Below are 27,792 nucleotides of genomic sequence, written 5' to 3' on the forward strand. Positions count from 1 at the left end.
AAAAGTTGACTGAGATGATTTTACAGAGCTCTACTTGCTGTGGTGCTCCCACACAGTGTCATGATCATCTGCCAAACGAGGTGAAATGGAGTAATTAAGGATTATGTTGAAATGTTTGGCTCCTGCTCTGTATCTGGAGGAAGAGCTTGTCTGGTCATACGTATGTGTTTGGTTTTTAAAGATTGTGTAATAAAGGAAAAATTGATCCAATTAAAAGTGCATTGCAAACGGCTCATTTTCTTATTAAAACACTTCATCTTCTCCCCTTGGTGGCAGATTGGATTTTACAGCCAGCAGGGATTAGATTGGGAACACAGTGGCTACGAGACCCTTTTATGTGTCAGGTTGCCAAGGAGAAATCTGATCCTGGCAGGCTCGTGGAACTTTTCCTGACACTTCCCTATTCACCTTAAAAACAAATGCTGTGGTTTTGTACCTTAGCTCACACTGCCTCGAGGGCAGTATCTCCCTTGTCACCTGATGTTTCAGAAGTCTGGTTTGAGTTCACTGGCTCTGGGAGCTCAATTGTATGTGGGAGCCTGGCTGAAAACTCCATCCCCTGTGTCCCTGGCTCATCCATGGTCTGCCAGTGGGGACCTGTGGTGCAGCCAGGTGACTGGACACATAAGGAGCCATGGGCTCACCTGGAAAACCTCTGACTTTGATGCACTTACACTGCTAGGGTATAAAACACCTGGGTTTCATCTGTTTTTAGTCCCCCTCCTTGGAGGCACCAGCTTGGTCTGTCCTTCTGATGTTACACCATGACTAAATTATTTTTAGATCAAAGCTCTGCCATGGGAGCTGAGCTGGTGAGGAAAGCTGCTGTGACTGAGTGTGGGGGTGTAGCTGTGAAGGTGCCTCGACCCCAGCTCGGGGGCTGCCAGAGGGGCTCCTGGATGGTCAGCAGGGACATTTCCTCAGTAGGTTCATCCACAGCACATGCAGGTTCTCCCCTCCCCTCCCTCTGCAGCCACCTGGCTGATCTGGGTGAAGGATTTCATCACTTGGGCTCATCTCAGCTCTTTAAACAGGTAGGAATTTCTGGTTTATCAAACATTATTCAATCCTCGTGTGCTGCTGTTAGACCTACCCTGGAGCTTTATCACAGGTTTTATTTCTTAGGGCAGAACAGCTGAACCATGGACATTGTTCTGGGCAAAACCAGGAGCCAGGGAATGAAGGGATGAGGAGGAGAGCCTGTTCCTCTTCAAAGGGGGTAGAGCTACAAAAGTGAAAATAAAGCCAGATGCTTTGAGTTGTTCCTATTGTATAGCTTAAGTGATTTTTCTGGGTCATTACTCAATGTGAGGATTTTAAGTTATTTCATTTTGCACAGCTAATTATTCAACTTGCCTGGCAATTCTGGATTACAATGAGAAGTGCATAAGGTCATTTAGCAGACTTACTCACAGCACATGTTTTTGTCTAAGCTAAATTTCATGACAACCAGCTAGATTGTTTTTACCTCCTCCAAACAAAATGTTGAAATCTGAGGGTTTGAAATAATGACATAAACCAAGCAATTAAGAGTGTTAAAAAGGTAATAGAGTGGTTGTACATAGGGTCAAATCTCAAAACCAGGGAAATTCTATGTGTTCTAGTTCTGACCAAGCACATATAAGGGAAACCCATTATGTCCTTTAACAGCTAAAAAGTAGCTTTACAGCTTTCTTAATGCACCTGATTGCATCTAGGAAAGGAACACTAAAGGTTCCTGCAGACTAGTTCAATCTTAATTGTGTTAATGGCAGTATCACACCTGAAGGGAGACAAATGGAGCCTTGAAAGGACAGGAGGGAGCCACAGGCCTCACTCAGAGGAATGTGGACTGCTGTTTTAGCAGACGCCCAGGCTCTATCCTTAATTTTGTGAAGAATATTTGTGAAGATCTCCTGTCAAAACTGCTGAGTTCATAAGAAAGCATGAAAATTGTCACCTCTTACAGGTAAATGCAGTTCCTGGAGTGTTGTCCAAGAGAAGATAAGCAAGTACTGGGGAGGGCAGGGAGCAGAAAGGCTTAGGGAATGTGACAGCACCTGCCAGAACAGAGCCCCTTCACAGACTATTCCCATAAATGATCGATTACTGAGGGAACATGAACACCTTTCCCATCTGCAGCAGCCACAGGCTGAGCTTGCTGAGCACTCAATGTGGCCAGGGAACCTCAGTCAAGGAAACTCTATCTAGAGATCATAGGAAATTCAAGAAAAACAAACATTTCCCTCACTGCAGACCTAAAGTAACCTCCCAGCTGGGCAGTGAAACCCTCTGGATCTCCCCCACCCAGGCACACACATCCTGAGCCCATCAGCATCCCTTCCTGCTTCCCAGCTGGGCTTCTCCAGTGGGAATAAGCAAACTGGAACAGCTCTTGCAGAAATCTGACAAGGGCTGTCAGATTTTGCTCTCAGAGCAGCTCTTCCCCTTCCCTAAGCAAGTTCTCCTCCTCCTCACCAGCCAGAACGAGGAACGACCGACCAACCAGCTCTCTGATGAACTTTTATCAGATAATGAAGTGGTTCCCAGCAGGGGGATTTGCTGGATGGAGGGATCACTCTCTTCCCTAATGTACAATTTCTGAGTCTCTGAGGTGGGGTGACCCCCAGCCTCCACCTCCAGGTTTATTATTATTATGGCACTGTGTGGTGAGGAATAGCCCAGTTTGGGTCAGATGGCTGTGTCATCTCCCAACACCTCATCCACCCCAACCCCGTGACTGTGGGGACAGAACAGAGAAAAAGAGGAAGTGTGGATGCCATGGAGGCACTGCTCAGCAGCAGCCAGCACTCCAGGGTGTTCTCCACACTGGTTTCTCCAGAAATCCACAGCACCACTGTGACAAAGCTGGTTCCCTCCATCCCACCAGGCCCAGCACATTCTTACACACAGCTGGAGCTGGCTGGGGAGGTCACGTTTGTCCCAGCTGCAAAATGAAGGTCCTCACACAACTGCTACCAACTTAATGAGGCACTGTCAGTGTTAAATGCTGGCTCCACCAGGGAAGAAAACCGATGCAGGCTCCCATGGCACAGATCAATGGCTGGGTCGATCTCAAGGTCCCTGCTTGGAGGCCACTCAATGTGTTAAAGCATTGCTTGGCTGCACAGAGCCGGAGCAAGCAGCCCAAAAAATGAGCTTTTAATCACTCTGCATGAAGTAAAATTGGAGTTTGCTTTGGTGTGCTCACGGACTGAGGCTGTTCCTCTGAGGGAGCCTGGGGGATGCTCCCACACCTGCCCTGAAGGAGCACAGTGCTGGGTGTGCTGCAGCTGTGCCACCGTGCCTCTCTGGCTCTCCATCACAGGATTCACTCCTGCAAACCCTTAGGAACAAGGGCAGTCTGCTGTGTCACCCCATTCCCCCCTACAAACTCCTCATCCACCTGCAGGAGGAAGGGAACACTTGTCACTGCTCCAGGCAGAGCAGGCTGCCCGATCCCTGCTGTCCCTGACCAGAGGTGGATGCCTGTCCCTGCCCTTGGCAGGAGGGACAGCTCTGCAGACACTGGTCCACGTCACAGGCACTGGGGCAGCTCCAGGCCGGCTCAGAGCCAGCGCCTGCCCTGGCACCAGCAGCGTGAGCTTCTCTTCAAAACCATGTTTTCAATTAGGGCTCGAGCGCAGATTGTGCCTTTATTGTTGGAGGCCTCCTCCTGAGGCCCGGCGATTGATTTATGAAGTTGATTAAAATATTAAAATAATTTTGTGTGGTGCTGCAAAGACCCCATAATGTGCATTTTCCTCAGTTGGTGCTGTTCCAATTAGCTTGAGACTCTCCTCTCTCCCTCCTTTTGTGACCTGTTTTGTCCACTAACAAATGACAGTTATTCTGGCCCTACTTTTGTATTTATTAGAGCTGATGCATATGTGTGCTCACTGAGCAGTTCAGAACGGGCTGGTGAGCAGCAGGGAGCCCGGCAGGCCAGAGCTGTTCTGAGTGGAGAAGGCATCGAGAACTGTCTAGCTGGAGCTATTTATTCCTATCTGCCTTATGTCGCTGGCAAAATGAGGGTAAATCAGTAGAGGAGTTGGGAATAAAATCCATCTACCACGAACAGCAAGCTCTTTCTCTTGGCTAACTGGGATTTCCCTAGGACAGAGCCCTGGGTTTCCCATGACACTTTCTCTGTCCACAGGCTGATCTCCCCAGGAGTCCTGAACATCCTTAATGTCCTTCCAAGAGCATTTTCTGGCCATCAAAGAGCTGAATACAACACTGGTCACCTCTGCATTGCCCACAGCCCCAAAGTCCAACCTCACCGACCCCACCAGCTACCAAAGCCACTGATGGAGCCATGCACAAACCACAAGGTCAGGGCAAGCACCTGGTGCCCAAATGCTGCACAATCAGGAGTGAAAAGTTTATGTCCAGGCATTACATGTGACCTCTCAGGGGATCGCTGGAGTGCCATGAGTGCTTTGGTGCTTCACAGGCACTGGGAAAGGATGCCCTGGGTGCCCCACAAATGCCAGAGCAGCCAGGCACAGCTCCAGGAGTGGGGGCAGGACCCAGGTGGGGAGAGGGGGATCCACCTTGTCCAGCTGCATACCATGGACTAAAAAGGAAATTATTCTGTCACTGAGGCACTGCTTTGCCTTCAGGTCCTGTGCCACCACAGGGCTTTGTGGCTGAGCCCTGAGCCACTGCTACCCCTGACATGGGGGAGGTGGGACTGAAGGAATGGGAGATATTTCACAATACCAAGCACTGTTTATGTCCCCTCTGGCCCCAGCATCGTGGAACAGCAGCAATGCTTGTGTCAGGCCTGGACTGCAGCAGCTGCCTCTCATTCCCAGCTCTCACTCTCTTAAGAAACCCTTGTCTGGGTTTGGTTTGGTCCCAGGTGATGGCACTGGGACCATGGGGTCAGCTCCCCACCAACACATTTGCCCCTGGATTGCAGGGAGTGCTCCCGAGTGATTAATAACATCATGAGTACATAAACAACCCACCTCCACGTGCCTTCTGCTGCTAAACAGGGGCATTGCTATGGCAAACTTCATTTATCACTATTTAAAACCCAAACAAACGAGCACAGGCTGTTATAAATATGCTTACAAGACCAGCTACACTGGGGAAATGGAGAAGAAAATGAGCCAAGAGCAAGGGAGGTGGTGTGTGGGAGAACACCTCTCTCTGCTGGGTTCCAGGGAGCGAGGCTGCTCCTGGCAGTGCCACCTGAGCAGGATGCAAGTGCTCTAATGACCTCTGTCACCATCAGCCCAAAGGTGGGCTCTGTGATACACTACAGATATTTTCTGAATAGAAAAAATATCAGATCCAGGGCATATCCCCAACTCCCTGGAGGAGAGAGATGAATTGGCAAATGGAAGGCTACAGCAATAAGGGAGTTTTTATAAACATAACCTAACTGTATTACTTCAAAGTCCTGAAGTTTATTGCCCTGTTTAATGATGTGTCTCGTTATTTATGGTGTAGCACAATGAGTCTGCTATTGATTTAATGCACTTCCTTAAAGACTGTCATTGTCACAAGCAATAAAACAAAGCCATTCTGAGACAGCTCATTTATGTCACATCTCCATCAGCTGACCCCAGGCATGGGAGGGCCACTGTGGGGAAGGGGGTCACCTTGGGCAAGGATGGAGCCAGAGGGTGGAAGCTGAAGGGCAGGAGCAGGCAGGGTGGCTCAGGGATGCTGCCAATGATGTGTGCCACCTGCCACTGGGCACTCAGTTTGGGTCAAGCCTCCTGCCTGAGCCTGCCAGCACGGTGATGGTGTATGCATGGGAAAGGGAGTGATGGATGGAAACCAGCACATGACACCTGATGTTTGTGCCCCTGCCCATTCCCATCAGCCTCCTCACCTTTCTGGTACTGGAGCCAGAGCTGCTGCTGGACCTTCTTGCTGGGGAAGTGGATGGTGCAGCTGAACTCAGAGCCGTACAGCGCCTCCGCGATGTAGTGGGAGCCAAACTGCTGGATGAAGGAGAGCAGCTCCTCCCGGCTGCTGTCCTTGTTCAGGATCTTCAGGATATTTGAAAAGCCTGTGGGAGGGAGGCAGGGGGTGGGCAGGTCAGCCAGGCAGGGCTGGCAGCCACAGCCGAGGGGAAGGAGCCCCAGAGGTTCCTTGCTCAGGTCACACAAGGCCCCACATGGGTGCAGCTCCTCCTCTTTTTCCTCCACCTGATCCTTTGGAATCCACAACCTGTTATTACCCCAAGCTGTGGCTCTGACTTCCTCCCTAATTCCTCTCCCTAAGAGATTTCTCAGATAATTTTACAGGGATGTGCATGTGCACACGTGTGCACACACACACACACACACACACACAAAACCTCCATCCTTGCCAGCTCAGCTGCTCTTCAGCCTGCTGGCACATCACTAGCACTCTCCCCAGAGGATGTGCTTGGCCTTTGCTTGGCTGTATCCATAACCAGAGATGCTCTATCCCTACTGCAAACACCCAGCACAACTGGTAACTATTTTTAGGAAAGCTGGAGACAGCCCAGAGGGACATGCAGGGCTGGGCTGGTGGCAGCTCCGTGGATGTGCAAAGGTCAAGGCATCACTTGAGCAACATCCATATGGACAGCAGGGACCTCTGGCATGGGACAAGGACATGGACCCTTGCTGCTCTGTGGAGGTGAAATATCCTGGAGACACTGGTGACTTCACAGCACTTCAGCATCACTTAGAGCTGGCTGAAAGCACCGTTTTGGTTCAGTGCTGGAACGGAAAACATACTGCAAGAAAATACGTCATAACTGTCACCAAAATGAGATTATCTGGCTGGTTGGTTGGTTGGTTTATTGAAAGAGAAGGTTGTTCTAATAAAAAAGCCAGAAGAATTCATTTTGAGATGAACCCACATATTTTTTTCAGCTCTGAGCAGGTTATTTCATTTTGGGGCTGTGCAGCCTGTTAGCACAAAATCTTTTTTTTTCTTTCTCTCACCATTTAAAAACTCGTTGATTTTTAAATAAAAAATGCTATTTTGAAATGAAAAGGCAAAACATTTCAGGTCGCAACAAAATGTTTCAGCATTTCTGAAACAAAATGTGTAGCTGTAAAAACGTGGCAGTGAAATGTTTTGACATATGCAGGATCCTCCCACCCACCCCTTCTTCATCTGTGACTCCCTGCTTTATATGACCTGCTTTTCCAAGTGCTTCAGTTCCTTTTGAAACCACCTTTTTTTAGGGACTGACTGTTTTTTGTACATACGCATATACACAGCCACCCTAAAAAAAATTCTTCCTGCTCATTGCTGACTGGCTTCCTCCTGGCTTTGACTTCACCTCTTGTTGCCCAAACTCCCTGCCTCAGTTTCCCCCCTGTAAAAAAGGAGGTGAATCTCCCTGCCTGTCTCTCCAGCAGTGCTGGGAACAGAGCATGGAGGTGGGAAATGTCAGAGGGATGCTTGGGGCAGAAGACCACCACCCACCCGTGCAGACACACATCTCCCTGCCCCTGGAATCCCTCACCTGCAGAGAGTGTGATGGAGCTGAGCTTCACCCTGTAGAGGTTGCTCCTGACCCGCCAGTGCTGCACCATGGGGTACCCCATGGCCTCGTCGTACTTGATGTCCCCTGCAAAGACAAAGCAGGCGGGTGACACTGCTGAGCATGCTCTGGGGAGTGCTTAACGCTCCCTCCCACCTTGCTACGTGCTGCAGGGGTGAGAAATGAGATGGTGGAAGGGCTGGAAACCTCAGTGGTGATGCTGTGGGGTACCTGGACCCGCACTGGGATGGCTGTGACTGCCAGGAGCTCACAGGGATGGAGATGCTGCTGGGATGGACTCACACATCCCCCAGATTATTTCTGCCCCTGGCACAAAGGGGGTGATGATGCCCCTCGGGAGCCACATGGGATCCAGGGTGGGAGAAGGGGTTGTTCCTCCTGTGCTCTCTCCTGGGACACTGACCCTGGGGGCAGCTCGAACCTGTGAGGAGCTGCAGATCAGGAAGGGGCTCTGAGAGGACACCACGGCACTGCTCCTCCACGGGCAGAGGGATCACCAGGAGGCCATCAGCCAGCTGGGGGAAGTCCTTGATGAAGTTATTCTCCCTGCAGAGAGAAAAAGACAACTGCAAAGCAACGATGCAGGGCACGGCCAGGCAGAGGGGCTGAGCTGCCCTGGTGGCACCGGGACAGGCAGCTCAGGAGGGTGGGGGACATCTCCTCAAGCAGGAGCCCTGCCAGGGGATGGGGTTTGCAGCCTCTCCATCAGCCAGCCTGGCTGTGCAGCCCTCTGAGATGATGCTTAATGAGCTCCCCAGGGACTACAGCTCCATTAGTGCTCCAGAAATATGGAACTGCTCTCAGCCTGGGGACCCAGCCACTGGGTTTGGCCCAGATTTTCAAAGTGGGCCCCTGGAGAGGGGGCAAGGAAAGAGGAATGGCTGCTACACCCCAAAACTGTCCCTTTCCACACCTGCAGCATCTTCATGTGGACAGTGACCAAGTTTTGCTGGGGCTCCCCAGGCAGCATCATCACCCCTACATTTTTCACCCCACCCCCAGTGACTCGCTCTCCAAAAGGCAAAAAAAGTATATTTTACAGCCAGACACAAAAACCCCACTCTCGTGTACAGCTCACAGTGCAATTTTACCACACATGCAGGATCTTTTCTAACCTTGGCAGGTAAAACATTGTATAATAGGCCCCTAATGAATTGTTTCTAGAACAACGGTACCAGGGAAATGATTTGAAATAGTGAACAGACAGGTCTCTGGGAGACGAGCCTCCCCCGGTAAGCGAAATGCCTCGCGCCTGCGCCGAGGAAACAGGAGGGGGGATTTTAAATATTGATCTTAGAGCCAAAATATAGGCCAGGAGGCTTTGCATCCTCCAGGTGTGGAGACAAAAGGGCAGCAGAGAACAAGAAAGGGAGGTTCCTGTAAAATCAGGTCAGCCCCAGGAGCTTGGGGGAGGTTCAGACTGGCGCAGCCTGCCCCAGCTGCATTTTTTGTAATATATTTTCCTTTAAACAGCTGCTGATTTCACTCACCTTCCCTGGTTTTACCCCCTATAGCCTGTCCCAGGGGGGATGATCCATCATCCTGTGGTCATCTCACAACTGGGGACACCCTGGCCACCTCCATGGGTCCCAGCACAGTAAGATGCTGATTTCAGGGAACACTTCCCTGGGATCCTCCCCTTGCTCTGGGGCCAAGATGTGACCACTGCAACCTGCACCAGAGGTGAGCAGGAAGCCATAGCCCTGTGCAACCAGCCTGGGGATGTTCCCAGCCCCAAGGCAGGACGGGAGCATTTGAAGGTAGGGACACATGAGTGGGGCACAGGAAGTGTTCAAAGCCAGACTGGACGGGTCTTTAAGCAATATGCTCTAGTGGAAGGTGTCCCTGCCCATGGCAGGAAGGTTGAAAGAAGATGATCTTTAAGGTCCCTTCCAACCCAAACCATTCCATGATTCCCTGGCTGCACAGGCAGCCTGTCTCATGTTACACCCCCATTTCAGAGCCACCAGCACCTGACTGCATCTCAGGAGCCTTACTTTCTGCACTGCCTCAGTGCAAAAAAGAAAAAAAGTGCTTTATTTTTCTGAGGGGAAAAGCCTCTCACTCCCAGCGTGCTCACAAATCTCCGATTGATCCCGCTTGGCACGGGATCCCCGTGGTGGAATGTTCTGCTGCTCTGAGCCCTTTGCTGTCACAGCAATTCCAAATGGGGAGCTGCAATTACTGCTGGAGCTGGGAGCCGTGTGGGTGGCTGCAAAATAAAGCAAGTTGGTAGGGAACAGGGGAAGAAACATTTTGGTGTCTCTGCTGCTCTGCCTCAGCAGAAAAGGGAAAACATCAGCGCTCCCGAATCCCAAATCCACGGAGAAGCGTGATGGAAAAGCAGGATGCAGCTGCACTGAGCCTGCCTGCCATCCTGGAGTGTGGGACTGTCCCTGTGCTGACAGGTCAGCTCCCCATCCTGCACCAGGATGAGCACAGGGGCCAGGAGGGTCATGCCTGCCCAGCCTCAATCCCACCTCTGAGAAGACCAGGATTCCCAGGAGGAGGCTGGTGGAACCTTCTCAAGTGCTGTCCCACATGAGGGGACAGACCTGGTGTGCCCCAAGGGACACAAAGAGATGACAGGTGCCAGAAGCTCATGTTCATCCAGCACCCTGCACCCTGACACGGGGCAGAGGAGACACAAAGAGGCAGCATGTCCTCCTGTCCCCTCCTGAGCCATCTCAGCAGCACCACCCATGCCATGAGCCCGTGGAACTGCTGTCCCTGGGCATGTCCCAGCTCACCCATGAAGCAGGACAGCCCCGGGGCTGGTGGCCCATGCCTGGGTAGCTCAGGAGGGAGAAGCTGAGGCATGAGGGGACCCACAGCTGCTGCTCAGAGCTGCTGCCTCTATGAGAAGGCATTTACAGAACAGCCACGTTCTGCAGGACCACTCTTGTTATCCATTTCTTCAACTGTTCCACACTCAAAAGGCCAAGGAAAAAACAGGGGCAAGTGGGAGCCAAGGAGTGGGCATGTGCCCACAATGTGCTCCCGTCATGGCAGGGAGCAGCAGTGCAAGGCATCACTTCAGGAGTACTTCCATGATGAATTCTTGCTACCAAGTCCTTCCTGCATCTCTGCCAGCTCTCCCCACCTCCAGGCCCTGCTCCTTAACATCCCAAGGCAGGGATGAGCCAAAGCTGTGCAGGGGAGCACCCACCAGGCAGAGGTCTGGGCACAGCACAGTCCCTCTGCAGAGTCCTCACTGCCTGCAGGGGACACGCCAGGCAGGGCACACTGCTGCTGGGTGTGCCCAGGGCACAGCATTCCATGGCCTGGCAGCTGGCAGAGGGCTGCAGCTCCTCTTCCACAGGGCCTTCTTAATAACCCTGTGGCTTGCACGCTGCTCACTGTGGGGCACAAAAGAGCTCCTGCCAGACTTTTTTTTGCTCTCTGGAAGCTGTGATCAAAGCCAGTGGGCTCTGTGCAAGGGGCAGGGACACGGGTGAGGGGAGGGATGTGGCAGCAGTCCTGTGCATGTGTTGCCACACGTGCCTCCAACTGGGGCATGGCAGAGCCACCAGCACCTCTGCAGGGGTGCAGGGCCAGGTGTGGGGGTCACAGGGTTATCCAGTGTGATCAGGCAGGATGGAGACAAACCTGCCAGCCCCACAACATCCTCCTGTGTCTCTTGTTCTGCCCCTGGCATCTCCCCAGTGGAACAGCTGCCCAGGACTCACTGGAGCAGTGAGCATGCAGCTCTCTCCACTGTGATGCACACGGAATCCACTCCCCAGCACTCTCCTGCTGGGGATCTGAGCATCTCCCAAGGCATTTTGCAGATACTGAGTCATTACACAAGGAAATGCAGCTTCTTCCAGCAGCATCTGACCAGAGCACGTGCCTGCCTTGGGGGGAACTGAGTCCATATGAACGAGCCTGATTCTGGGAAAGGTCAAATGGCCAAAGGCTGTAGCGAGCTCGGATACTGGCAGGGTGGGCTGAGGAGGAAGGCAGCCACCTGGATTAAACTGAGTTCAAAATCCTGGCTTTGGTGGACACTTGGTGTATCCTCAGCTGAGTCCTACAATGCACCCATTGCCTGTGTCACCATTGGGGTGACACAGACAGCTGAGAGCAGCTCCCACATCTTGGGGTGCTGCTGGGGTGACAGCAATTAGTGGCTGCTCAGATACCAGGAGCAGGGCTCAGGCAGCAAGAGCTTGCTGTGGCACTGTTCTCCTGTCCTCCTGAAACCAGATGCACAATCCAGCTGTGTTTTTGGACTGTGACCTTTAATAGCACAGCCAAGGTCATGCAGCAGAGCTGTGGTGCAGCGCTGGGCTGCATCGCTGCGCTCCGCAGTGCTGGCAGCAGCTCACACAGCCCGTGGGAAGCCTCCAGAAAGGACCAGTATCCCAGGGAAAAATGGGGTTTGGGGATGCAGGAGAGCTCAGTGCGGGCCCTGGGGAGAAGCTGGAATGCTGTGGTGTTCCGGGACTGAGCCAGGGCTGCTGGATTCTGCTCCAGGGCACAGTTCTGCTGGCCCTGGGGCACCATGTCTCCTTGCTGAGATGCTCAAAGCCAGAGCCAAGCTGGCAGTGGGATTTTGGCCTGCAGCAGGGAAGGATCAGCTGGTGGCTGACATGCATTTCATTTTCCTGTTAGCAACACCACTGGGTGAAGGAGCAGCTTCTCCTCTTTAGCTCAGTCAGCTGTGGCTTCCTCCCTTGGCACTCTGCTCCCACAGGACTTGGCCTTGAGGATGCACTCTGCAAACCAGCCCTTCCTTGCAGCTGTAGAGCTCCCACTGCACATTCCAAGCATCAGCTGACGTGGGGCTTCCTGCCTCCACCCAACACCGACAGTGGATGCACACCCTGCACCACAGCACCTGGGCAAGTATATTCATGAAAGGGTAAATATATAAATATTATATATAAAGTGACCCCACAAGTGATTAGCTTATGCCCTGAAGCATGAGATTTAATTACCCTTATCTGAGCCAGCACAGCTACAAATGTTAATCACATTATCATCCAGCAAGCTTATGTTCAGCAAAGTGACTACTCCTTTCTGCTATGCAAGCCTGAGAGGACGCCTGTTCTGGCAAAAAATTAGTTATTAATCTTACTTCTTTCTGTCCCACAATGGCTCAGGGAGAACACGATGGATTTGAGGTTATTTAGTGCCAGGTTTTCACCCAAATTTCCCTTGGAGAAGCTGCCTGCTGGGGTGGCTGCAAGATCAGCAGGGCCCAGCCTGACATGGAGACATTGAGAAATAGCTTCCTTTTAGCTTGTCATCACCAAAAAAAAAATGATCTGGAGTCACTGGGAAACAGAAGAGAGGGTGTCCTGTTGCCACAGCCACTTAGGAGAAGGTAAGCACACTGTAAATCTGCCCCAGCATGTCTCCATGACCTCAGGCACTGGTGAATTATAAAGGTTTAATGCAAACCCTGTGAAGCAGCAGTTACTTACTCCAAATTTACTGAGCATTAATTTCAGCGAGGCCCCACTCCTGTAGAGCAAGGCAGGATGACAGAGGAGAGACCAGCTGGATTTTGCCAGGTTCAGGAGCCCCTTCAGTTCCCCACCTCTCAGCCTTAACCACAGCTTGCAATGAAGTGTGGTTGGACCAGGCTGCAGGGAAAAAGGAGAGCACCAGTATCATCCCCCCAGCAGCCCCTGGTGCTGTGGACAGGACCTGTCCCCGTGTCCCACATCAGTGCCAGCAATAAACAGCCTGACAATATCAGTAGCTGCCTTACCCCTTGGCTCAGGGAGAATTAGCATTTAAATGGAGGTGTTTCAGGAGGTAAATCACACCAGCGATCCCTGGTGCTCCTGGGCTGGTGGGAGGTGTCTGCACGGCTGCTGCTCAGCACCATCCCCTCCACACACCCCCAGGCTGAGCCCCAAACCCTCCATGGGGCTGGCAGCTCCTGTCCCTGCTGCCATCAGCACTGTGTTCTGCCAACACAACCTGATCTTCCCACAGAGCATCTCCCAACATCCCCCAGATACCACAGCCCTCCTCAGGGCCACACAGGCTCAGCAACACCACTGAGCACTGAAGGGAACTCAGCCAGTGGTGCCCACCACTGTGGCACTGAGAGTGAACGTGAGGTTCATCAATCACCTCCATGGAGAAAAAGTACATCCCCTCCTGAAGCCATTTCAAAAGAAAAGACAAAGGAATTCGCTCTGAGAGGAGCGATGGAGAAGCTGTGAACAACAATCAGAAACACCTGTGGATGGAGAAAAGCAAAAGAATCACAGGCTCAGAGATTTATGATAAAGTTGGAATGGACTTTAAAATTCATCTCATTCCACTCCCTGGCATGGCAGGGACACCTTCCACTGTCCCAGGCTGCCCCAAGCCCTGTCCAGCCTGGCCTTGGGCACTGCCAGGGATCCAGGGGCAGCCACAGCTGCTCTGGGCACCCTGTGCCAGGGCCTGCCCACCCTCACAGTGGATCAGCAGCCTTGTCCTGAGCCTAGAGCCTGGTAGCAGGAGCACCATGACATATCTGGCCTGTGTGCCATTCCACCTTGAGTGGAAGGTCTGGGGAATACCCAACACCTCTGGATGGAGAGAAATTTGCCCATCTGCAAGGGGCTGGAGCTGCTCAGAGTCTGCCAGGAGGATCCATGCCTTGTTCCATGTATCTGCTCTCCAAGGTGTCTCCCTGCATTAGCTCTGTCACCACTGACAGCCAAAGGCTCTGACCTTGTCAGCTTCCATAAGTTCAGCAGCTTCCAGCTCTTTAGGACCTGATGAGAAGACGACAGCCAGACCTCCTGGAGCAGCTCATGGAGCTCCTGCCCACCAGGCTGTGGCCACTGCGAGATGACCTGGGCACAGCTTCCCTGTGGGAACGATTTGTCCAAGCTGAGAGAGCTGGAGGCAGGCTGGACACTTCCTGTGGGTGCAGATTGCAGTGCTGAGCTGAGCCAAGGCTGAGGATCCTCTCCCACAGGTTGTTTGGGTGCTGTTTGCAATCCTTTCCAAAATGCTGTTCCTCCTGGCGCTTTCCTTGGCATTGTTGTAAGGAGCCAACAAATGCAAAACTCCCACTGACTCCAGAGAAGCCAGGACTACCTGCTGGGGTTTCCCACGGAGGCTGGTGCCTGACTTGATCCAGTTCCTCTGGGATTTGGGCACAGCATCCTGTGCACCAACAGCCCCAGTTTTCCAGGAAAACCCACACCCCAGCTGTGGTGCCCTGGGAAGCACAAGCACAGCCTTTTAATATTAATATTTGCCTTTCCAATGTAAATTCAGACCCAGCACTCTCCACTCAGCACACACATCCATTCTCTTTAACAATTTGAGATCTTAAACATTTCTTTTTTTTCCCCCTCTCCTAAGCTTCATTGTTAACCTTTAAGATGAAGATAAGGCATAAAGGTTTGGAAAGGAATCAGGAGGGACCTTGGAAAAGAGCCAGGAGCAGTGTTAATACTGGGCTGCACATCATATCTCTTCACTTCTTCTCTCCCCCCAGGGTGACTCGGACTGCTCTTGACTACCACCATGGTATTACAAACTCTAATGAGGTTTGGAAAATAAGAAACCCACTGCGGCGTGGGAGAAACTAATAGAAATTGTTTTGTCTTCTCTCTATTAGTCATTAGAAGCAGAAGAAAAACAGCCACAGGCAATGGCAGGGCTGCAATACCACCACACATTTCATATACTGGCACTCTGACAATGTCATTTCAGCGCAGTTATTGCTCCCACGTCCCCTCCACACCAGACCTCCCGTACACCAGTGTGGGCTCCAGCTGTGCCAGCATCCCTGTGCCACCATCCCACGCCCAGGGTGACCCCAGTGCCTGCCCAGGGTGCCCATGCACGGTGTTTGGCCAGCCCATGGCTCTACCAGCACGGACCATCGCCAGCCTGGTGTCCCCAAGGGACAGGCAGTGCCCAGGCAGGGGACGTTCCACAAGCAGCAGCACTGCCAGGCAGCCAGAACATATGGAGAATTAGCTGGGATTTGTGACTGCAGCTGCAGAGCTGCGTTTCTGTGTGTGAACTTAATTACAGAACCACAAAACTATGCACAGGGTGAGATGACAGCACCTGCAGTGACCTCACCCCTGCCACCCTCCCAGGGAACTGTGGTGCCAGGAGCCAAGCCCCACTCCTGGGCTCAGCGAGGTGCCTGGAGCACTTCCCACATCCCCTCCCTCCTCCCAGCTCTGCGCCATCACGCCCCGGGTGCCTGATGACAAGTGGCAGCGCTGCCACACCTTCCAGATGTTTGCCTGCTGCCTACAGCACAGGCACAGATGGTGAGAGGCAGCACTCCCTGCAAAGCTGGGGCCAGGCACGCAGGCTGCTCTGCCTGTGCTGGGCTCCTTCAGCCCGTGCTGGGGGAGATGAACCGGCACAAACACCTCGAGCTTTCATCTCCAGGGAGGTGGTATTGAAGGCAGCAGCCCGTGGGACACTCCTCCTGCAGCCCAGGCAGGGCACAGCAGCAAAGAGCATCTTTGGGGCACAGGGATGCTGGGTCTGTCCCCAGCCCCTGCTCCAGCTTTCCTCTGCACAGAGCCACCAGCATCCAAACCAGGTCACACTGCCCAGGAATCAGGTGCAGAGGAAGATTTACAGGGTATGGATTATGCAGGAGGGAGCAGGAGGGCTCCCAGCAGAGCTTGTCCACCACTTTTGGGACCACTTTTGGGACACTGATGGGGCCCAAGCCCAAACCCAGCACTTGCTTTCAGGTTTATGCAGTCACGAGCTACACTGCAACACAGAGCAGCAAATCCTCCACCTCTGGAGAGGACACTTGAAATGGGAAAGAGGAAGACAAGATTTTCTGCTGCACTGAGGACTGCATCCAAGCCCTGCTGCTACCTCGGGAGCAGGTATGGCTTGACAGCTGGCATAGCTGTGGAGTGCTCAGATGTCCCCACGCTGGTGACTGTTCCTGACTGCATTGCCTGGAGCAAGGATTCACATTGCTAAGTCAATGTCAGGCTGATTTAGTCCTTGGATGGGGAATCTCCATCAACCAGTGCTTGCACTAGCAAGGAAGAGCAGTGATGGGCTGCTGAATGTCAGCCTTGTCCCTGGAGGTGACACTGAAGGGGTCCCATGGTGTGAGCAGCACAAACCCACAGCCCAGCTAATGGGGACCAGCACAGTGTCCATACAACGATGGAAAAATGCTGCTATCACATCCTGAAGTCACAATTTACTGCCTCAAACCCTCTTGTCTCATTTTCCCCTTGATTTTCAAGTGAACATAACCTGTATTTTCATGTGTTCTGAGTGGGTACAGAGCTCCCATGGCCCAGGAGCAGCTGCAGCTCTTGTGAGATGAGGAAGGAAGAAGCAGCAATTCCTCTCTGCAAGGCTACAAAGCCAATAAGGACCCCCTGGGAAGAAAGGTACTCCATAAATCTGAGCTGTTATTATAAAACCAATCTCCACCACATCTCTTAATAATGCAGATTAACTGTGCAGTACCACCACTATAATTAATATCATAAAAGTCAGAGATGGGAAAGGCCAGCGAGGCCATCCCATGGACTGCTCCCCACAGCACAGGGAAAGGGGAAAACTCCTGAGTGTCATCAGAGCCTGGGTCAGTGAAGGCAGACTTGGCAGTGCTGGGCACCGTGAAGGGAGTGGTGACAAGGAGGAGGGGGCACATGGATCACATCTCTGGCAAAGCCAGGAGGGGAGCAGAGCCCAGCTCTTGGTTCTGCAAGTACCCAGTGCCAACCTCTCATCCCTCCTCTCCTGTCCATACAACCAGGGAATTATTTAGGTTGGAGAAGACCTTTAAGATGACTGAGTCAGACCATTAACGCAGCACTGCCAAGGCCACCACTAAGCCATGTCCCCAGGTGTGACACCCACATGCCTTTTGAATCCCTCCGAGGATGGTAAAACTTCACTGCTGACCTGAGCAGTCTGTGTCAGGGCTTGTCACTACTTTTGGTGAAGAAATTTTTCAAATATCCAGTATAAACATCACCTGGGGCAACCTGAGGCTGTTTCATCTTGCCCTACTGCTTGTCACTCAGGAGAAGAGACCAACCTCTCAGTGTCTCCCCTCAAAGCTCCTTTTCTCCAGGCTAAACACCTCCAGCTTCCTCACTGATTTGTGCTCCAGAACCTTCCCCAGTTCCTTTCCCTTCTCTGGACACACTTCAGCACCTCAATGTCCTTTTTGTGAGGGGCCCAGAACTGAGCCCCTCACATTTGAGGGATTTGAGGTGCTCTTCACCAGTACAGAGTACACAGGGACAATCACTGTCCTGGTCCCTCTGACCACACTATTGCTGGTACAAACCAAGATGCCACTGGTCTTCGGGGTCACCTGGGGACACTGCTGGCTTCTCTCCCAAATCCTTATGGGATCACCATCAACTTTTCATCAGGTGGACTCAGAAGACCTCAGGGAACCCCCTGACAGCTGTGTGGGGACATGGGTATGGGGACACGAGTGTGAACTGACCATGGCAGGGCAGGTTCTTTGCAGGAAGAGCCCATGTTCCAACCCAGCTTCCCAAGGGATGAGCATTCCCCCACACCCTGCACCTGCCATCCCACAAGGAGCTTCCAGAGCCAGGAGACACAACCTTGCCGTGCACACACAGAGAGCTCAGCAGCATTCCCAGGCTCAGATTCCCCTGCCCAGGGACCAGCACTGCTCCTCACTGCCTCCCAACCCACAGCCCAAGCCCCAAGGCACTCTCCCTTCCTCCACATCCCTCTCTCATCTTCCTCCTGAGCTCTGTACTGCCCATGCATGGCCCTGGCACCTCTCTTTGCCTGCTCGTGGGGCTGGCACTGTGGCAGCGGGCAGGGCAGGAGGGACACAGCCCTGCCTGGCCCAGCCCTGCTGCTGCTGCGTGGCAGCTCCGTGGTGTGTGCTGCGGGATCGGCTGTGAGAATGCAAATCTGCGCTTCCCCCGCCGCAGCAGCGCTAACAAGATAATGAATATTTTCATCAGCTGCACAGAATACAAACATCTGCACAGGCTGGGGGAGCGGGGAGCAGGGCTGGGGGGGAGGAACAGCTCCCTGGCATCCCTCACTGCAGGGGCAGCAGCTCCACTGCCAGGGAAAGGAAAGTTCTGGTCTCTGAGCCAGGAGAAGCCCATGGATGACATTCCCTCAGCTCCAGTGGGTGCTGGCACTGTCTGACAGCAGTGCCTTGGCTCTGGGCTGTGCTGGTGTCTGTAAGAGCCTTCCACCCCTGCCATGAGACCTCCCACTGTCCCAGGCTGCTCCCAGCCCTGTCCAGCCTGGCCTTGGGCACTGCCAGGGATCCAGGGGCAGCCACAGCTGCTCTGGGCACCCTGTGCCAGGGCCTGCCCACCTTCTGATTCAGTAAATTCTTCCTTATCTAAATCTCACAATCATGGATGTACAATTGATTTTGGGCTCTGGCTGCAGGGGCAGCCACTGTGGCCATCCCTCTTCCTCTTCCTCCCTCTCCCTGGGGCTGAGGCACATGCTGGGAGCAGTGGGGCTCTCACAGGCAATGACCAAACAGCAGAGGCTGACTCTCTGTGAGGTTTTCCTGCTACCTGCACAGATAGGAATGAACTGGAGCAGCTCAGAGGTGCATCCAGAGCTGGGATGGGACAGCAGGAGCAGGAGGTGGCTGCAATGGCCGTGTTCACCAAGGATATGATGGCCCATTTCCCAAATCCTACCTGCAGCTGATGCAGAACCAGCTGAGAACTCCAGTATTTGAACAATCTCTGTTACAAGGCATCTCTTCCACCCTGGACCCCTGCATTGTCTGCCACCACACCTGCTTTAGTTTTTGTAGAATAAAAAATGCTCCCAACCTGCTGCAGAAGCATGTGGCTGCAGGCTGGGCAACACCAGCTCAAAGCCACACAATCTGTCATCCTTTTTGGTGGGATGAGAACTTTGAAATGGAAAGGGATGCAACAGAAACCTAACTAACTGATGGAATGCTGTGCTAATTGCATTAGTCATATACTATTAGTCATAGTTATACACTGGATTGGAAAAAACCTCACTGCTGAACCTGGCCAGTGAAGATGTGCTCAAAATACAGTGTGTGTCTGTGGGCTCTGAAACATCCCATACATCCCACAGCAGATCCCACTTTCACAGAGCTGCTGAACTCCTAATAACCCCTTAGCTGCTACTCAGGACCACAGCATGAGGTGTTAGCCTGGCTTGGAAAGACATCATTGCTTCCAACTAGCGTGTCTGAGGCTTCAAAGTTGTGAACAGGTAATAGAACTGCAGCAACAAACAATAAAAAGATGAATGAAATAGAAGGCAGCCACTGGAAAAGAGATCCATCCATTATCCTGGCCTGAAGGGTAATAGGTAAACAAGGCACTGGTGCACTGGCTGGCGCTGAGCTCAGGAATAATAAACAGCACAATTATAACTCCTGTGCTTGGAGGTTTCAAAGAGAGGGAGAAAAATAGTGGAGGGGGAGGGAAAGGGTGTTAATGTAACCACTTATAGACATGACATTTCTGAGGGGGAAGCAGGATGTCCCTGCCAGGGCTGGCCTGTGAGCTCCAAGCCAGGGCACCAGCAAAGCCCCTCCAGCCTCTCACACCCAGGTGTGAGGCTGAGCCCCATCCCAGTGCCTGGCAGCACCCACGGGTGGGAGGGCACCAGGTGAACAGTGGATGGGTGGAGATGTTTCCCAAACAGCCCTGGCAGGGATGGCACTGAGCTGCCAGCTCACCCTGCTACACTGCTGGTTTATTGAGGGATGAGAAACATCGAGGGGAGGAAGAGACAGATTTAAAACGAACTGGCCAAACTGCCCATCAACATCATGAGAATTGCCCACATCATCTCAGTGACCTGACAGCACAAATGGAGCTGTGTGGAGGCAGAGCCTACTGGAAGCACTGGGGCAGTGCCCATCCCTCCCTGCAGCATCCCTGGCAGCTCAGCACCACCTCCAACCTGCTCCCTTCCCTTCCCCAAGGCTGCAAAGAAGCAGCAGCCCTGTTTTATAAATGGGAACAGGGGGAACAGCATCCTCCAAGGACTGAGTTGCAGAGGGAAGGGTGATTCCAATTTGCAGGAAGGTGCTCAGCACAGCACAGCACGGCAGCCCTGGCTCCTCCACAGCCATCCTCCCTGATATGGAGGAGGGAAATGGGATATGGAGGAGGGAAACCACTTGGTGCTCAGCAGGGAGGGAGCACCAACATGAATGCTCTCCCTGCCTCCTGCCACCAAACCATTCAGGCTCCTTACCTGCCCTCAATACCTCCCTGGACTCGCTGCATCTCTGCTGGGAGGAATCAAACAGGGGTTGTGTGGGTGTTCCTGGGTCCTCCTGGGGCTTTGCCAGGCTGGAGCAACAGCCAGGATGAGAGGCAGAGGTAGGGATGGGAAGGGACTCTGGTAAGGGGAGACAGCTGCTCCCAGCTGCCATGCATTGCCCTGACATCCCATTTGCCATGCTGCAATAATCCAGCAAATAAAGCTGGCTCCACGGGCAGTATTTTGGGATTTCTCCATATTAATGGCATAAATGCAACAGTCTGAAACTGCAAACAGCTTTTAAACAAAAATATCTATTCCCTCATGGCAAAGAGACAACACAAAAACAGATAAAGAATGAGCAAACAACTCATTTGGAAAATAATTCCTCAGTGATTTGGGAACGGCACAGGGCTCAGGCTCTGCCCCACCGTGAGGCAACGGGGGGAAAATCACTCTAATCTAGTCTTTAGTGAGCTGCATCCATTGCTGAGCCTCTCAGCTAGACCAGGAGGTGTGACTGGAATAGATCAGCTCCAATCCCATCTCCTTATTAACCTCACAGAGCATTTTGCCAAGGGGAACAGCCTTCTTTAAGGAGAGGAGAGGGGTGCCCAGAAGAAGATGGCTCTGAATGTGCTTTTGGCTCAGCAGTGGAAGGACCAAGGGAGGCTTCTGGTGAGTGATGGAAGATCCCTCTCCAGTCCCCTCCCAAAGTGCCCACGAGGGACTGCACAGGAGAAGCATCACTGGAGGAGTGCTTTGATTTAAATCCTTGCAGTAAGGCAGCAGCAGCAGCAGTGATGCCATGGTGCGAGCCTCCAAGCAGGAGCCTTGATGCTGGCATGTCCAACAGAGCAGCTGAGCACCCCAACCTCTACACAAGCCATCAGTGATTATTAAACCACCTCAGTACAGGAGAAGCTGCCCACAGAGCTCCTAGCTGCTGGTGGCTGGAGCAGAGCTGCAGGGATGCTGTGGAGCTCACATCCTGCTGCGCTGTGGCTGCATTGTCACTGATGGATGGGGCAAAGGGTCCTTGGCACCAGCAGGAAGGGCCACGTGAGCAGGGCCAGGCTCTAGGCAGCACAAGGAGGTGTTCCATCAGTGCTGGGGTGCATGTGGAGCATGTGTGGAGCACACAGCAGGGACCAGGCCGGCTGCTGCCCAGCCCTGCTGGGGTACACTGGCCTCAGCAGCCAGAATCTGCTTCCTCCACCCATCCCCTGGGTGTTGCCATCTCCTCAGTCACACAGCTGAAGTCTTTGGATAAATGCCTGAGCCCCTAGGATAGAATGGCATCTATTAAAGGGGAAACACAACATCTGAAGCAGCACTGACTGCAACCACATGTTGGTCTGAGACCTCCCAAGCTGTTCTGTATCTCACATCCACCAGTGCTCTGCATCCTGAAGGTACCCAGTGCACATTCCCAGCCTTTCCAGCTGGTCAGATACCATAAAGCCATCACTGCTACACCTGGTCCATCCCACTGGTGTGCTGAGCATGGCCAGGAGGGTGCCAAGAGGAGGGACCAGGCTCTGCTCAGTGATGCCCAGCAGTGGGACCAGAAAGAGGTGATGGGCAGAAACTGCTGCCCAGGAAGTTCCATCTGAACATGAGAAAGAAACTTCTTCACAGTCCAGTAACCAAGCACTGGAACAGATTGCCCAGAGAGGGTGTGGAGTCTCCCTCACTGGATTATTCAAGAACTGCTTGGATGCAATCCTGTGCCCTGTGCTCCAATTGGACCAGATAACCCAAAGTGGTTCCTTCTGTGGAACCTGGTCCATTCTGCAGCCACCAGAAGGGCAGAGACTCTAATTAATCAGTGCTGAGCCCCTTAGGTGGCAAAGAGACCTCCCTGACCCTCAGGGGATGGAAATTCTGCAGCTTATCTAACTGATAAGTGTTGCCCAGGCCAGGGTGTGCAAGGCAGCTTTTCCCAGCACAAAGGCTCCCTCCCCACCCCATGCTGACATGCCTGGCAGATTGAGAATATCCTATTTATTAAAGACACTGAGGATGCGGCGACATGGGAAGCAGACACCATTCAAAAGATTGTCACATCTGCATAGCTAAAGGATCCCAGCAGTCATAAATCCCTCTAAAATACTCAGCCCCTTGTTCTGATAGCAGGTTCTTGCTCCTACTTCGCAGAAACAGGCTTTTAATCCCTAGTATTAGGCAGCTTCCTGCTATGTTTCAAATGCACCAAATTAAGGGCTTCTCTAACAGCTGGTGTCTTAATGCTCAGAGAGGTTCTTGAATATCTATGAAAATCAGAGGCAAATTACATCTTTTAGTTAATAATTTCTTCTCCATTAACCTCCTTCTCTTCCCTTGTTAAGGAATGATGTAATGGTGCTTCCACACCGTGACCTGCCGACACCCCGGCAGCCTGGCCCTGGGGGAGGACACTGCAGGGAGCTGAGCCCTTCTCATCACTGCCTGCTGCTTTTGGAGCCTCACTCAGATGGGAAAAGGGTGACCTGGATGACCTTCCAGGCTGCTGGAAGCATTTCTGGAGCACGATGTGCCGCGAGCTCTGCAGAGCCACTGCATGGCGCGCCACAGCCTGCACCACGTGGGCAGCTTGGCAGGATGCTCCTGCTCCAGACCTGCTTTCTCCTGCTCCTCACTGCTACTAACTTAACATATAATAACAAAACAATTACAATTATAAACACGTTAGACACAAACACAAACATCACAGTTACTTCTTATGTATTTTAGCCTGAAAAATAAAAATTAATAGCACCTTTAAGCTCCCTCACAAAGATTAAAATAACTACCTTATATTTACAAAGTAAACATATAATTCTCATTACAAAACCAGAAAACAAAACTTCAACTATTCATCCCTTCGTTATACAAAACCCATCACAATGTAAAGAAAAAAATCTCTTGTCTCAATAGAGAACAAAAAGGTACATTTTTTATTAAAGTCACAAAAGCACTCACTACCCTAAAGTTAACCTAGAAAATAAACAACCTAATATAAGTAAACCAGTAATCCCTAAAAGAAAACCCCAAAAACTAAGTAGTCTCAAAAAAATCAGGAAAAAAAAATTACAAAAAAAGCCACATTAAGACAACAAAGAATCTGTAGAATTCCCCAGTGTTCATCATTCACAAAAAAAAAAAAAAAAAAAAAAACCTCTGGTGGATAAAATAATTCTAATTCTAGGACTAAAGAAACCCAGCAGACTGTACAAAGCACTTGGCTGTCACTGCACAGCTCCTCACTGGGAAAAGCTTCTCCCCACTGCACATCCCAGCCAGCCTGGCAGGAGTGGGGCCAGCTCTGGGAAGGAGGACTAACAGCCCCTTTTTAACCACAAAAGCTCTCAGGCAGAGCCCCAAGGAATGCCTTCTGGCCCTGGAAGGTGCCATCCCAACACCTCAGGTGTTTTATTCCAAGGGCAACCCCAGCAGGAACTGCTCCTGGTCCAGCTCAGGACTGCCCAGAGCTGCCATCCTCAGGATGCCCTCAGAGGGGAACACTTGAAGCAGCCACATGCCCCAGGACAAAGCAGCCCCACAGACAATCCTTGTGGGCTTTCCAGATGGAATTCAGCCCTGAACAGGGGATACATTTGCTACCTGGAAGGAACAAAGCATCCCTTAGACCCACCAGCTCACGGAAAACTTCATCTCTGCAGCCCTGGCTCTGCTCTGATGGACCCACTGACAATTCTAACATGAGGGAGAGAAAGCAAAGAGGAATCTGCTGGGAAAATTGCCTTTGTGTCCTATCAGTTCTCACTCCCAGCAAAAGCTTTTGCTGATGCAGTTTGTAATGCCTCTGTCATCAAGAGAGCAGAAGGCCAGAGCTGAGCTTGAATTCACAGCCAGGGAAGTTTTGATCAGCTGGGCAAAAACACCTGGAAGAACTCTGTGGGCAGCAGAGATGAGGACCCACAGGTCCAGCTGAAATCAGAGGCAGCAATGAGGTGTTGGTGTCTGAACAGGAAATAAACTGTGCTGGGCAGGGAGAGCTGTGTCTGGCTGGGGTGTGGGCTGGAGCCTCTCCTGACTGATTAGTGCTGCCGCTTCAAAACTCACAGAGCCACCCTGGCTTACACCTGATCAAAACACAGCTGCATTCAGAAGACCTGATGAAAAATAACTAAAAAACTCACCTGCCAGCCCTGAATTCAGCAAGCTCTCCTCTGTGAGCCCTACAAGGTGAAGGCATTCACCTTCAGCTCATTTACATGATTTATCATGCTATATCCACAGCTCCTCCCAGCACTGTGATGGGGGCACTGAATAAAACCAGCTGGCACAGGCTGGAAACACAACAAAGGAAATGCTCTTTCACACCACACACAACCAAACAGCTTGCTGTTGCAGGATATCATGGAGATGGAATACATCAGTGCTCAGAAAGAGATAAGGCAACACTCCTGAGAAAGGCCCACAGAGCCCAGCTGGATGTGTCTCATGCTGACAAGACACAGAGCAGCCCAGGAGGGTCCTGTGCTGCTGCCAGAGGGAGGATGAGCAGGCAGGAAAGCCATGGATGCTCCTTGTCCTCTTGCTCTCTCCCCCTCATGAGCAAATCAGAGATGCTGGCTCTGTCCCACTGGACCTCGGTCCCATCTCACCACCCTGATATTCCCAAAACGAGAAGCAGAACCAGGACATACCTGAAGGTCATCTGGAACACCTGCCCTTGGTTGACATGCTGGCTCCTGTTGTTGTAGCCGTGCAGCATCTCCCCAAAAAGGGTGTCATTGAACTTGGCATCCGCCTTCAGGCACTTGGGGCCCTCGCAGATGTCAGACAGCATCAGGCAGGACTTCCCATCCGGGGCCAGCTTGTACTCCTCCACACACCTGTGGGGCACCACAGGCCACGGGACATGAGCCAGGCACAGAGCAACCCACCCCATGAGCCTCTGCCAGCCCAGCCAAGCACCACCAACACCTGCAGGAGTTGTTTGGACATGGAAGGAGTCACAGAGCCCAAATCCTCTGCTCCGGCTGGGTTGGTGACCAGTGAATGGGGGCTTGGCTCCCAACTCCCCTCCCTCCTGCAGCAGCCCATCTGCCTGCAGTGATGTTTTGTGGGGCTTGGAGCACCCTGGTCTGAGGGAAAGTGTCTCTGCCCATGGCAGGGGGGTGGAATAAGAGGAGCTTTCTGGTCCCTTCCAACCTAAACCATTCCATGATTCCATGCTGTCCTGCCTGGAGCTGCCCCTGTGCTGGAGAGCAGAGCTGAGCCCACTGTGTGTCTGCTGCTTGGGTACTAACATCCCCCACACCACAGCAAAGCAAAATCAAGTTCCTTCCCCTTCTTCCACCCAGAAATACCCTCCTGCAAGGAAGCAGCTCCAGCCTGGCTGCTCCTCTGCTCTCTGATCCCACTTCCAAGCCTGTTCTGGATAAGATTCACATGTTCATCTTCAACTGGCAGGAAGGGAAACTGATGCAGGCAGCAGGGATGTGGTTTAACTGCAGACACTGGACACCTCAGTGGAATCTTTTGTAAATGTGCCATCCTGCCTCTCCTCCTCTTCCACCAGCCTTTTTGTCAGTTCCCACCACACTGGGTAACTTCTGTTCCCTCCCCACAGCCCCACTGCTGTAACACCAACCCCACCCCTACCCAGGCTTGCTTCCCTCTCCCCTTCCTTTACTGCATTTTACTGCAAGCAGAACTCCCACCCGTCTGTCACGCTCTTCCTTGCCTGTTCCCAAGGCACAGCTCAGCCTTGAAAAGGGATTATGAAAAAAAAGAAGGGGAAAAAAACCAAAAAAACAAACAAAAACAGAGAAAGAGTCTCTGTCCTTGAGGATGCAAGGCTGAAATGCAGATTTGTGTGGATGGAGACCACAGAATGTGCCAAGATCTTCTGGACCCTCCCCTCAAAGGAGGAATTTCTAACCCTTCTGCAGGCACGGAGCAGAAAATGTGCTCTGTTTTGGTGACTCAGTCACTCTGCGCTGCTAAACAATAATAAAAAAGGTAGTGGGGGTGGAAAAATAAACAACAAAGCAGCAAAAATTGAATAAATAAAGGAGAAATTGGCACAGGCAGAGCTCCCTGGGCTGCTCTTCCCAGGGACCAGCCAGCACTCAGAGCAGTGTGAGGTCTTTGCTGCACCTGCAGGCGTCGGGACGTGACGGATGCTCCTCGGAGTTACTGCTAGCAATTCACTCCCCTTCTTGCTTGTGGGCATTTTCTTTCCAAAAGGGCTTTTTTTCCCCGTTCTTCATCCTAATCTGTCACACTGGGACATGGAGTAAGTTCCTGAGTGAGCCTGAGAGTGTGAACGAGCTGTGGGGCTGGGGCAGGCGATGGATGGCTGCAGCTGTGCAGAATAAAGCCAGATAATCGCTGAGCTCCTTTTAGAGCACACTGCAGCCAGGGAGATTTTCCTGAGAGAAAATGCTAAATTGTGTAGGATTATAAGATCCTGGCCAAAATCAGGGATGAGACTCTATTTTTAAGGGAGGCACAAAAAAAAAAAGTAGTATTTTTTAAACAAATCCTACACCTTCCCCTCCAACACACACACAATGCACAATTTTTGGGTCCCTTCACAGTGAGTCACAGAACAAACTGTACTGTCACACAGTGGGGGAGAGAAGGAAGGTGCATCTGCTCACACTGCTCCTCACACTTCCCTCAGGAAAACCAGGTGCCTCTATTCCCTGCTGGATGTCAGCTCCATCAGCAGCCTTTTTCTTGGACACTCAAATCCAGGCTGGGCTGGCTGGGTGGCACAGGAGGTGGCCAGGGATGGAGATTCACAGAATTCACAGAGTCACTGGGTTGGAAAAGACCTTCAACACCATCGAGTCCAACCCAGCCCCAACAGCTCAACTAAACCCTGGCACCCAGTGCCACATCCAGGCTTTTTTAAAACTCATCCAGGGATGGTGACTCCACCACCTCCCTGGGCAGCCATTCCAGAACTTCATCAATCTTTCTGTAAAAAACTTTTTCCTAATATCTAGCCTAAATTTCCCTTGGCCCAGCTTGGGATGAGATGAGGTGAATGAAAGTCATGCAGTAATTCCCACAGGAATTACTGGAACATTGTGGAAAATACAAGAATTTTTGATTATAGGCAAAGACAGAAG

The 27,792-nt window shown here is 52.0% G+C and overlaps 1 protein-coding gene across 1 annotated transcript in view; it reads right to left on the reverse strand.

The window, feature by feature from the left end:
* The window catches only part of ASTN2 (astrotactin 2), a 264,180-nt gene that overhangs the window by 108,077 nt on the left and 128,311 nt on the right, over window positions 1-27,792 (reverse strand). Inside the window, exons 12-15 of the mRNA XM_041475041.1 lie at window positions 25,351-25,539; window positions 7,911-8,035; window positions 7,451-7,555; window positions 5,831-6,010 (exon numbers count right to left, since the gene is read on the reverse strand). Of these exons, the coding sequence (XP_041330975.1) occupies window positions 5,831-6,010; window positions 7,451-7,555; window positions 7,911-8,035; window positions 25,351-25,539 (599 nt within the window). The remainder of the gene's footprint in view (window positions 1-5,830; window positions 6,011-7,450; window positions 7,556-7,910; window positions 8,036-25,350; window positions 25,540-27,792) is intronic.

The sequence above is a fragment of the Pyrgilauda ruficollis genome, unplaced genomic scaffold (assembly GCF_017590135.1).
Source record: "Pyrgilauda ruficollis isolate IOZ18807 unplaced genomic scaffold, ASM1759013v1 scaffold34, whole genome shotgun sequence".
Taxonomy (NCBI): domain Eukaryota; kingdom Metazoa; phylum Chordata; class Aves; order Passeriformes; family Passeridae; genus Pyrgilauda; species Pyrgilauda ruficollis.